General features: G+C 39.9%; 1 protein-coding gene across 2 annotated transcripts in view; it reads right to left on the bottom strand.

The window, feature by feature from the left end:
• Positions 1-12,098, bottom strand: part of ARHGAP15 (Rho GTPase activating protein 15) — a 321,555-nt gene that overhangs the window by 17,802 nt on the left and 291,655 nt on the right. Inside the window, exons 13-14 of one of the 2 annotated variants that reach the window (XM_069021285.1) lie at positions 5,382-5,487; positions 4,221-4,295 (exon numbers count right to left, since the gene is read on the bottom strand). In XM_069021285.1, coding sequence (XP_068877386.1) covers positions 4,235-4,295; positions 5,382-5,487 — 167 coding nt within the window. In that variant the 3' untranslated portion in view covers positions 4,221-4,234. Of the gene's footprint in view, positions 1-4,220; positions 4,296-5,381; positions 5,488-12,098 lie in introns of those variants that run through there. The other variant, XM_069021284.1, reaches the window with a different exon arrangement.

Below are 12,098 nucleotides of genomic sequence, written 5' to 3'. Positions count from 1 at the left end.
TTTCAGTAGCTTTAACCTTTATTATTATATTATTTTTCTTAATAGAAAACCTGCACAGTTCTTAGTGTAATCTGTTCTTTTGCTGTGTCAGAAAAGGGTTCCCTTGAGCCTACATTTAATACATGAGCCTGCCCGAAAACTGCTGATATGACACGTAGTTTAGCAAGTGAAAATCACATATGTTTGCTACATCTTTACTCCACCAACTTTGGAGAAAAAAAAACAAGTTTGCAGACATCCCCTGCTTAGCACTACTACATGCTGTACTTTAACTTCATTTTCTGGTTTTCCCTCGGAATTCTGGGTACTGCTGCTGGACTTGTCATCACATTGTCATTGTGTCCTGGTGTGCAGGCTACTGTGGGCTGCTGGCTTTGCATGGCTTTGCTCATTTTCTTTTTTTTAATAGGTAGAAACAAGTCTGTTTAGCTGTATATAGTTTGCAAAAACCTTTGCTCTTCAGAATGTAGCTGCCACAAGTTGTGAGGTTTGAGGTGGGGGGACTGTTCATCCCCCCCGTTTGTCAAGGTTGGATGTTTTTTCCTGTTCACAAACCTATGAACATGGGGGAAGTTTGGTTGGTTTGTCAAAATAGCTGAAGATGAATACCTATGACTTTTGTTAGATAATATATTAATATCAGTGGGTTTGTCTTAGATAAACAGTTCTACTCTTGATGAGGAGCATATTTCCAGTGAAATTGATGCAAACAATCAGTAGTAAGAATGAAGAATTTGGTCAGAGGAGGAAGGCAATCAGGAAGAAAATCATCATTCTCCCTCTGTAAGGGCAGAAAGCCTGGATGACATCTGAGAATCCCTAGCCATGCTATGTAGAGTATGGGAAAAATGGAGCAAAATAAAGGGAGTTTCTTGGATTCAAAGGTGAATTAAAAGAAACCAGCTCCTGCCTGGACAAGGCAGCCAGATAGGGCACATTAACAGATCCACGTGATAAACCAAGAGGCAACTGCAGAGCTCCCCAGACAACCTGCCTGAAGTGCCTGCCAAGGAGGCAGATGCTGCTGCTGGAAGAATATCTTCCACAGTTGGGCATCTGGGTTCCGCGCTTTCCACGTAAGGGAGAGGGATGGGAGCATCGGGCTGGCCCCTGCCTTCCTGTTTAATTATTTCAACATCCCTTTTATAGTTTTGTAAATAACACACATTATCCTGCCTTCGTGCAGGGAAATCAGGAGCAAAGAGAGGGTTTTTCTCTCTAATACATCCCCTTGCAGGGGTGTCCACACGGATGGGTACAGCCAGACTGGAGCTTGGCTGCCCTGTGCTCCAGCCTGGTCAGATGTGACACAGCTCAGGTCTGGGAGTTGCAGAGCTGCCTTGTGGTGGCACGGAGCTCAACCTAATAAGCAGAGCAGGCTGAGATTCATTAATTTAACATTAATAAGCACAGCTTATTAGCTCAGGCACAGTGCTGTATAATGCAGGCACACAGCTTCTGGAGCAGAGCGGCGTCCGCCCTCGCCAGCTCAGAGCGCAGTGCTGAGGACCCAGCCAGGGTGTTCCTCTTCCCTGCTGCATTTTGCATAAGGGAGAAAAGAGAAGTTTTGTGGCCACTGGAGAAGTGTCTGTGCAAATAAAAAATCCCCTCCAGGTTTTTAGATTGTATTGCTGGCTTATGCCTAGACTTTAAGTCATTCAAACTTCTCGTGCCTTGGTTTCCCAATGGCTGTGTAACAGCTACCTCAAGGTGCTGTGGTGAAAACAGTTCATAAAATACTATAAAGAGTGAAATTCTCCCTCTGCCTCACTTGCATTACAATTGTTTGAGTAAATTACTGGGTACAAATAATGGTTTCTCAGACAGGGATTTGGTTGTGCTTAGCTCGTGTTTGTGCAGGGAGTCAAGGTCTCTGCATCATTTGATATCCTGTGTGCACCCAAAATATAGGACCAGAAAGGTGCATCAGTTTTATCTGGTACCTGTGATTAGCTCACTTTGTTTGGGAGTAAAAGTTACATGAGAGTAAGGAAGAGGAAAGAGAGGAGATCTGTGGAACTGGTGTATGGGACAGCAATATATAGGCTGAACAAATATTGTCTAAAGAGCAAGCAAATATTTCTAAACCTGTTCAAGTAGAACAGGCTGTTTTCTGTAGACCTTTATTTGGGAAAATCCCTCCTTAGGTTGGGTTTGTTTCTTCCCTTTGTAAAGTCTATTTGTTTGGTTTTCTCATCTTTGGGAAGAAGCATGAATAGCCTAACAGTAGTTGTGCTCAATTATTTTCAGAATGAGTCCTAATAGAACAATTCCTTATGGAATTAGACTGACAAGCTATGTGATATGTCTGTTCAGCCCAATATTTTGTCTATTCTGCTTTTAAGTAGAAGAGATTCCATGGAAAGATGAACAGGGACATCAGTGGGTTGTGGTTTTTCCCATCAAACACAAAAAACTTAAAAGAACAGGTACTGCAGCCCCAAGCTTTGCTTTTAATCCACCTCCTGTGGGCTTCATACACTGCACTATGACTTCTTGCAGCTTCACAGAGCTTGGTTTAAGAGAGATATATGGCACGGGTGTTAGTCCCTGCTGCCAGGCCTTTCTCACAGACTCTCTCATCACCTGCTTTGTCTGGATTTCTAAGGAGGACCCTTCTGAAGTGCACTTCTCATTGTTATTTCTGCTTGATCTGGACCTGCTCCTGCAGGCTGGATTGCTGCAGAATGGCTTAGGATAAAGCAAAGGTTGGATTCTCATGCTGTGTCAGTGAGGCAGATGCTCTCACGTGCTGTATAGAAGTCACAGGCTTAAACAGCCCCATGGTTCAGGTCTGTATGGCCCTGTTCTGCCCATCTGACAGGAAAGAAAGGAATAGAAGGGTAGGAGAAAGAGGGGAATGCCATGGAAACAGCATAGCTGCAATCCTTCATCTTCTCCCCATCAGAACCCCCTTAAAACTAGTTCAACACAGGACAGGAACAGCCATCTCTACCAATAAATATAGAAACTGCAGTAATATGCTGCAAATAAAGCCAGTTTAGTTATTTTTCCAACTAATCAGAAACTTCTGAAACTCCTGTGATTTGCCCTGAGAAAGGCCTGTGATCAAAGGGGACATTGGCACCCCTCCTCTGAAGACTGTCCCTAAAATTAATATAATTCTACATTTTGTAACCTCCGCAAACTAGTCGTGTTTCCTAGACTGATTCAAACAAATGCACATTGTCCATATTTGCATAATATAAGCATCACATCATTACTGAAAATGTAAGTACACTACTTCATTCTTGTTTATGGAGCCATGAGGTCATTCAGAGTGACCCCTGCCTTTAACATCCTCAAGTTCAAGAGAACACACATGTTTTACTTGTTTGAGGGATTTTTTGTGCTTTCAATATCTATTCTACTGTCGCTTCCATACCAGTGGAGCAAAGCTTATGGAATAGCCCTATCTTTTCCTGAGGATGTGTTTGAGGCAGAGAAGATGACTGACCTTCTTCAGAGAGACTCAGACAATTACTTCCCTAATGCTCAAACCCCCAAATGGCCCCACCGTCACATCTTCCTGCCTTCCATCACTCTGTGCCACTGTGTTGCCTTGGTGTACCTCTGCATTATGAACTATTGGTATTTTATTTCCCATATTTTAGTGGTTTTATTTTTCCTTTTATTTTCTTTTTCTCCAAAAAGCCACCAGTGTCAGTCCAGTTTTGCCCGTTATTCTACACATCCACAGCAGGAAACAATTGCTGTCCCAAATAGATTATGCTCTAAAAAGCCAAGCCAGACAAAGGAAGTATTATCATCATTTTGTAAACAAGGAACCAAGGCACAGGGAGATTAAATGATTTACCCAAGGTCACCCAGAACATCCGGTCAAAGCCAAGAACTGAACCCACGTCTCCTGAGCCTCAATCAAGTGATTTAACTATGAGATCAAAGACTTATTATGTATACCTGATATCTCTCCCCTAAGACATGGCAACAAAACTTTGTCAGGTTAAGATCAATGCCACACAGAGCGCAGTAAATTTTGTATATGGCATATCTGTGCTGACAGCGTGTACCCACTTCTTGCACTCAGGATCTTCCCAGGAAATAATTTCCCTTATTATTCTTCCATTGACAGTAATAAATTATCGTCCTTCTCTAGATAACCTGCTGAAGGAGAGAATGTGTGCACACAGTACATCAAATGAACACACAGAAAACTGTTTTTCTGCAAGGCCAAACTCAGTCATTTTATGGACTGCTTAAAATCCTTCCATGCTTAATGAAATGGGGACATTCCCACAACTGTATGGACTTCATTTTGCCATTTCAGCTGGAAGCTGCAAAACAAGATAAAGGATCTACATCTCTTACATGCACATGCCAAGAAATGACCACTATAAAGGCATCATTCATTATAAGCTCAGAGTGGTCTTTGATTTGGAGCCTTTATCACTCCCTCACTGGGGTCAGTATACCATTCCTGGGATGAAATACTCCTCTGTGCCTTGATGGGGCCCAGATCCTGATGTCTCTTCAGTTTTAGGAGTAGTTTGGCTGAAAAATCACTGTAGAAAATGGCACGGGTAGTGCCAACAGCAAGGAGGAACAGGATCACAGGACTCTGCCCTTCACATATCCCTATCCTGAGGTCTCCCTGGTCATCCTGCATGTCAAACAGCTGCAGTGGGTGTCTGAGTGAGCCATGTGAGCTGGCTATGCTCTTACTGTTAATGCCATGAAGCACAAGAAGAAAACCTGAGGTGAACGTGAGACTCTGGGTTGATTTTTTGGGTTGACATCTCTTGTGAACACAGCTCAGTGAGTGTGGAAACCACAGGGGAATGATAAGGGGGAACCTCACAGGGTCGTTTTTCTGCCTCTGTGGTATCTCAGCAACATTAGGAGAGCAAAGATGCACTTCCCAATCTCTCCTCAGAGTTTCTTAGATGCTCTGTGTTGTCACAAGCTCCTTGTGAGGGACAAGAGCACATTGTGTGTTTTTTTGAGTGAGGTAATTTCTGACCTCAACATAGCACAAGATCAGTACAGGTGGTTGAACAACAGTGTTGAAAACATGATCATCCAAAAGGCCACTACTGGAGAGATTCAATCAAACTGGGTGAATGCAATCTGGAATATGTTGCATTTGCCCAATTCAATGCACCTGTAACATGTTAATCCCAATGTTTTTGACTGCATTGGATTGTCCTGCTTTCTACTAGAGGAAAAATTTGGGATTTTGCTTAGACATCCTGATTTCTTGTGCAGGAATAGGATATTCATAGATACCATAAATCGTGCTCAGTTTTGCCAAAGAATGTAATTACCTTTGGTGTTTTGGGTGACACTTCCAGTAGGATTAGGACACCACATACCGATTCCTTTTAAAATTATTGATCCTTCAGTACCATGGTTCTACTTACTTCTGTAGGTGCTCAAAAAGGATTTTCATCGTGTCATAGTTGGGTCTAGGGAGCTTCTTTACCAGGCTCCTTATGCATTTGATGCGAGTGGCATTGTCCTGGATTTCTAAGGAAAAAAAAAGAGAAAATAACCACGTGAGTGCCAAATTAGGACATTACTTTGCACAGTGCTGTAGCTGGTACCTTACAAGAAAAGTCATAGTGAATATGTGGTTAAAACCAGAATACTTCATACCTTCTTTCACCTTAACAGAGAACAAGAGTAGTTTACAAAGATTAAAAATTCTCTGTTAATCTCAAGAAACCATTTTCTGGTTCATAGAAAAATATTTTTTTACATTTAATTTCTTTTATTAGACTGCTCAACCATCCTCCTTAGATAAAATACCTCCAAGAAGTAAGAGACCCACATCTTAAATGGAACCCTCTTTTGAATTTATGTTTTTCCAATGGTGCAGCTTCTATGATGGATGAACTTCCCAAGTAATCCTTGTTGTCCTTTTATTCTCATCATGATTACGTCCAGTATATTCATGAATTGCTGTCCCTAACACCCCATCATGTTTGGAAATATGAAAAGATTTGCTATTTTTTTTAGTAGTCCTTACTGGTAAACAATTATTTTGAGAAACCATTCCACTGTAGCTATTTTCTCATACCTGCAACACCCCACAACTGGAATTTCTGCAGGAAAAAGATTTTATTTCAAACCTACAATTAGTAGTAAAGAATTAGTAAAAAAGAATGTATCTCTAAGGGCTTTAATCTCTCCTTTGAGGTGATAAGAACATTTCTATCCTTTCTGTTAAGGTATACCTTCCTGTTTTACCATGATTCATAGTTTTGTGGGGAAGATTTGGCTGATACTTTCACCGATTTTTCTAAGATGTTGCAACTAAAGCAAAGTCATGTACAACTGTGCTTTCATTTAGGAACAGATTAGATAAGGTACCAGTAGGTCTGACGTAGGGAAAACATCTTGCATGTTACATGCCCTAGATAACCTGAGAACACTTTTCTGATCTTATCATCTATGATTTAATTATCACCTATCATTCTTCATATATGTTCCTCTTTAATATTCATATTACCCTAACACTCAGAGATCTCAATCAGGATTAAATCCCAGTTGCAGTAGGTGCTGCATAAGCATACGTGGTGATTAGTGACTTGATTTAAAGGTTTCACCAAAAAAAATTTCAAGCTAAAATTTTCCTGCAATCAAGCTTAATTTAAAAATTAAAATTACTAGGATAATATTCTTCCTCAGCATGTATTGCTAATTCCTGTTGAGTTTAATACTTCACGCCTACAGACATAGATGTTTATATTGAAATAGTTTTTAATTTTAACAATCATATAGAAATGGAAGACAAAGAGCTCAAAGGAGTCAGTGCATAGGTATTTTCCAGTAAAAAAAACCCCAAACTTTCTTATGGATTTATTCTGTAGGAAGTCAAGCAATTGACAATAGTGAAAATGAAGTTAAACAAAAATGAAGAGCACACTTTCTGTGTATTTCTTTTTCTGGTTTGACCTACAAAAGCCCTTAACTTCTGAGAAGCACAACCTCCTCCAGTCTTGCAGTCATCCCTTCATGTTTCCTGCCACAAGCTGATACTACTGTTTGTTTTTGTTCTATGGGTGAACTGTCCAGTGGAAATAGGTCTGAAGCTACAAATGAAAATGATACGAAATTTGCAGGAGTTAATTTATTATAGGAAGGGGGTGCAAATTCTCTGAGCTTTTTATTTGTGCTGCTTGGTGTGCGTAAATAAAATTACAGAATCATTTAGTTCGGAAAAGTCCTCCAAGATCATCGAGTCCAGCCTTTAACACAGCACTGCCAAGTCCAGGACTAAACCATGTCCTCGAGTGCCACATCCACATGGCTTTTAAATCCCTCCAGGGATGGTGACTCAACCACTGCTCTGGACAGCCTGTTCTAATGCTTAGCAATCCCTTTAATGAAGAAATTTTCCCTAATACACAACTTAAACCTCTCCTGGCACTACTTGAGGCCATTTCCTTTCAGTCTGTGACTTGTTACCTGGGAGAAGAGACTGACCTCTACCTTGCCACAACCTCCTGCCAGCTTGTTGCAGAGAGGGACTAAGGTCCCTCCTGGAGTCTCCTTCTCTCCAGCTAAACTCATCCAGCTCCCTCAGCTGCTCCCCACCAGACCTGCACCCCAGACCCTTCCCCAGCTCCATTGCCCTTCTCTGGACACGCTGTGACAAAACATGCTATGATCTCACCAGATTAGTTATATTTATATTGGGGCTGCCTTGCCTCTACTGCAACTTTGCAAACAAAGATTCTCAAGCAGTTTAATCTTTAATTCTGGTTAGGGTTGTTTTTGTTTTTTTTTTTTCTGAGAATTCAATGGGCTTGAGTGGAACTAAGACACTGAGGCAGGGACAAGCTCAGTGGAAGGAAGGGCTCACTCTTTGTTGCAGAGTATTTACAAGGAAGTGTTGTACAGTAAGACTTTATCGTGTTCTCTTGATGGAAGTGGTTTTGCTCTGGGCTGATTAACACAGATACCAGATAGGGAACCACATCCCTACACTCTCTGCTGCTTACAGAGGCTGCAATTCTTTGTGATGTGTATTTGTAAAAGAAATAAAATAAACCCCCCCCCATATTAATTTATAAGAAAATTATTTATTGAGAGAATGGCAAGGGTAGAAAGCTTTGTTTTAGGGCTTGCTGTACCAAAGTCATCAGTATTGGAACATAGGGATATTTAGGTAGGCAATAAAGCACAAAAACCATAGAAATTTTGCATAAAATTATGCTGTGCGTTGGTCTATTTGTTAATTGTTATTCTATTGTAAAAGAAGAAAAAAACAGGCAACATGTGGTAACTTTAGTCAGCATTTCTGAACTGGGAATGATAAACACCTCTGCCTGGCTCTGGCATTTATCAGTACTGAGATATTATTACCACATAGAATCACAGCATGGTTACTGTTATCATCAAAAAAAAAGAGCCAGCTAATCTTAATGGTTTGTAAAGCCGTTACCTGCACTGGTCTGACATTTATCATGATCATTTTACCACATGAGTCCTACATTGCAAAGGTATTTTATCTGGAAGGGACATCACTATGAATTATTATTTGCAGCTAGGTAGAAAATTGTATGTTGTAGATACCTTTTCTCATTATAAATCACAGTCACATTTCACCATTTCCCACACAAAGCTGCTGAGCCCAGGCTTTTTGCCATAACACTTAGTCTTGCTCCCTTTTATAGTTCCATGAAAATATTGGGTACTCTTTCATTAAAATGGTTGATATCCGTGGGTTTTTTTAAATGCTCTATACACGCTTGATTTTTCTCTAGTATAAAAGAATTTGTTTTTCCACTTGAGAAGCTGAAGAGGATAAACTGTTCATTTTTTTTATTAAAGCTTACTCTCGCTTCAGTTTTTGTGGCTGGGCTTGTCTTTACTCTTGACCTTGTTGATGGAATATTTAACAGATCAGATGCAAGATCTTATGTTTCATTTGCAATACCTATGTATTCGCTTTATTTCTGTAAAGCCTTCAGTTCCACATTCCTAGAAATTTTTCTCTTTCAGATCCCTGAGTAGAAAGACTTTTTAATGAAATTATTTTTTTTTAGGTTTTTTTTCTGTACCATGCACAAGTGGAGGGAGGAAATCCTTAAACATGGGTTTTTACAAATAGGTGGGGAAAAGTTATTCCCCTTCTCTGTGCTGTATCATGAAGCCCAGCAGTGCAGGGTGAAAAGGAAGGAAAACACTCTGAACAGCTGTTAAATTCTCCACCTAAGTCTAGTAAAGGAAGCAGAGCAGTTGTGATGGAAGGAAACAATATTGTTTTTAATTATATTATTTTTATTTTAAAAATTGGTGAAAATCTGAGGGAGAAAAAACAACCATTTTGGAAAGTTAGACCCTCTTTTCCCCATGAAAATTTTGGAAGGGAAAGTCATCATAATGGCATATATAAAATAAAGAATGAGAGGAGAGTTAATCCTTCATGTATTTTTTGGGGGGAAGTTTTGAGAGACGTAGGGGATAATTTCAGCAGATCAGGATACTCTGAAGGGAATCACAGATGGTTTTGCCATGTAAAAGAATCATAGAAAATATATTTAGAATTTGGGTTACCGTCTTTAAAAATAGGGCTGGCTCCCTTTAACAGAGCAAAACCGTGGAGATACTCTCTTGTTTATATCTAAACGAAGAATGCATTGAAAAAACCCCCTCTTACTATTATATAAGCCCTTTTGTAAATGAGCTTTGGATAAACATTTGGGCACAGAAGAAAACACGACGTGTCTCTAACATTAACAGTGGCTGGGTAAAAATGAATGAAGAAAGTAACCTTTAGCACTTGTGTCCATAAAGAATACTTAAGCGAATCCCACTGAATCTTTCTTTTAATCATTAATTTTAAATGGACATAGATGTTTACAACAAGCCACTTTGTTTCAGAACAGGAAGTCCAGGGTTTATCTCCAATAGCTCACGTTGGCTAGGAAGGGATGGATGTCTCTAACCTGACATGCATTCATTATTTTGTAAGGTACTGGGGTCTGACCCGTGACCCTCCTCAGACCTGCTGCATTATTCATGTCCGATTTACTTTGTATGGTTTTACTATAGCACCCATTTCCCTTTTCCCAGGAATTTTGGTGGCTTGTGCATGTTTAATGTTAAATGGCATTTATGCCTCACATTAATGCCTAATTTTATCACAAGCCATGGTTTCTTTTTATGCTTTCAAGCCTCACGGCTGAACTGCTGAAAAAAACACAGTGATTTATGATCCTGCATAAAATATCAAACTATTGATTGTTGTTGTTGGCTTTTTTAGGCATGGTTTTCCCTGATTTTCTTACAGGCTCTTCTCACCTTGTTCTGTTTTTTTGGCTACGATTTCTGCTGTGGTTAAAACGTCACACACTGTTGCTACAGCAAAATCTGCCTGCCAAGAGTTTTTCCAACAATTCGCAACTGATTCGGCTGCCGAGAGAAAGACGGGTCTTGTCTGGGGCTTTTTTTGCTTAGTTTTTGGGTTGTTTATTTCATTCCTTTTATATATATATATTTTTTTTTTTAATCAGAACGGGGTGGTTTAGGTGGATTTTCGAGTGCTAATGAAATTGTGAGACTTATGGCGCTGGCTACAGCCAGCCGGAGTGTGGGCAGACGCTCTGTGAGCTTCCCCACTGTGCTGCTGTGCAAGCATCCCTGCTGTTATGTTTGCTATAGTTTTAATGTCTGTGAAAAATTCCTGATGCAACTAAATTATGTTCTGCCCTCTTGTTTGTATAAATAAACACCCGACTTAGCCAATTCATCTTGCTCTTGCCCATTTTAGAAGCTTGCTCTGTCACACAATGCTTAACCCCAGTCCTTGATAGCTGCGGTGTTATCAGGGAATGAAAACTTGCTTAAAAGGGAGTACTCTGTTGGCTTAATTTTTTTTTTTTTTTCCCCCCAGACACATCAACTGCCCAAAACTCTGCTTTCATTTGGTAAGTCTTCATATTCTGGAAGTCATGCTGGCTAAGATACACAGGTTTTAATGTATTAATATATAAATCACTTATTCATACCACTTTTAATGTCAGGATATTTTAATGTTACTGCATGCAACATAAAAGTCCCAATTTTAATCACTCACAGTACACTGTGGCAATCCTCTATTGCAGATATATTGTAAAATATCTTCTTGGTTTTAAAAAAAAATCTATAAGAAGTGTTGAAACTAACGAATATTAGCTATAAAGAAAATAAGCAATTTGCGATCCGAATTGATTTACTTTTTATTCATGCCTCAGAATTAGTTGTCGCAAAAGAAAATGAGAATTGTGCGAAACCGCACTATCTGGGCAATTGATAAATTCATCGTATGTGATATAAAGTGGAATTTGCAATGAATATTCATACAACTTTTGTGATCCACTAGCAAGACCCAAGACAATGAGTTCACAACTCACTCCAATTTAACAAAAATATATGTGGAATTAATGGGAAAAACCAGCATTTAGAAAAGTTAAACTTTAATGTATCAAGCTCCAGGTGCCAGAGTTTGAGGGAAATAACCAATAATAGTCATTTTTTACATATTTGATGGGACTGATTATGCAATGTGCAACTCTAAATGGCTTATAGCACATTGTAGCATGGTTCCATCCCATTGGCTACAGTAGGGTGCAGGCAGATGGATGACAGTGACAAGGAGAGAAGTGCTTTTGCTTAGCCGTGCGTTAAGATGCCATCCAGAAGCTCTGTGCACTGCAGACACTTCATTAGGATGCCAGGATAATGGTAAACTACCACTCAGAGTGACACCCCATTTCCTGCTTACTGAGCTCTCCAACCTCGGCAGATGTCAACAATCTCACAGTGCTACAGAGCAGACCTAACTTTCCAGGCACTTTGACTCCAATTTTTTTCCCTTAACAGTGCCATACATTACATGCAATATGTAACAGCAAGTACCAAACAGAAAACAAAATTTGCTGTCCTAATTATAACAAAGCAGCATCTGACTTAGGTACTGCATGCCCAGCGTACATACAACCAGTTAGGCAGCAGTGGAGAGGAATGAACCTTGTCAGTCGATTCTGGGGGTCAATTAGACTTAGGACTTTGCTAAAGGATAGTCTGATCCAGACTGAAATGATTGTGTTTCACCTCTAACTTCTACCATGCAAAGGAAAAACATGCCG

Source organism: Aphelocoma coerulescens, chromosome 7, assembly GCF_041296385.1.
Source record: "Aphelocoma coerulescens isolate FSJ_1873_10779 chromosome 7, UR_Acoe_1.0, whole genome shotgun sequence".
Classification (NCBI taxonomy): domain Eukaryota; kingdom Metazoa; phylum Chordata; class Aves; order Passeriformes; family Corvidae; genus Aphelocoma; species Aphelocoma coerulescens.
This window is presented reverse-complemented; position numbering and strand designations above follow the sequence as displayed.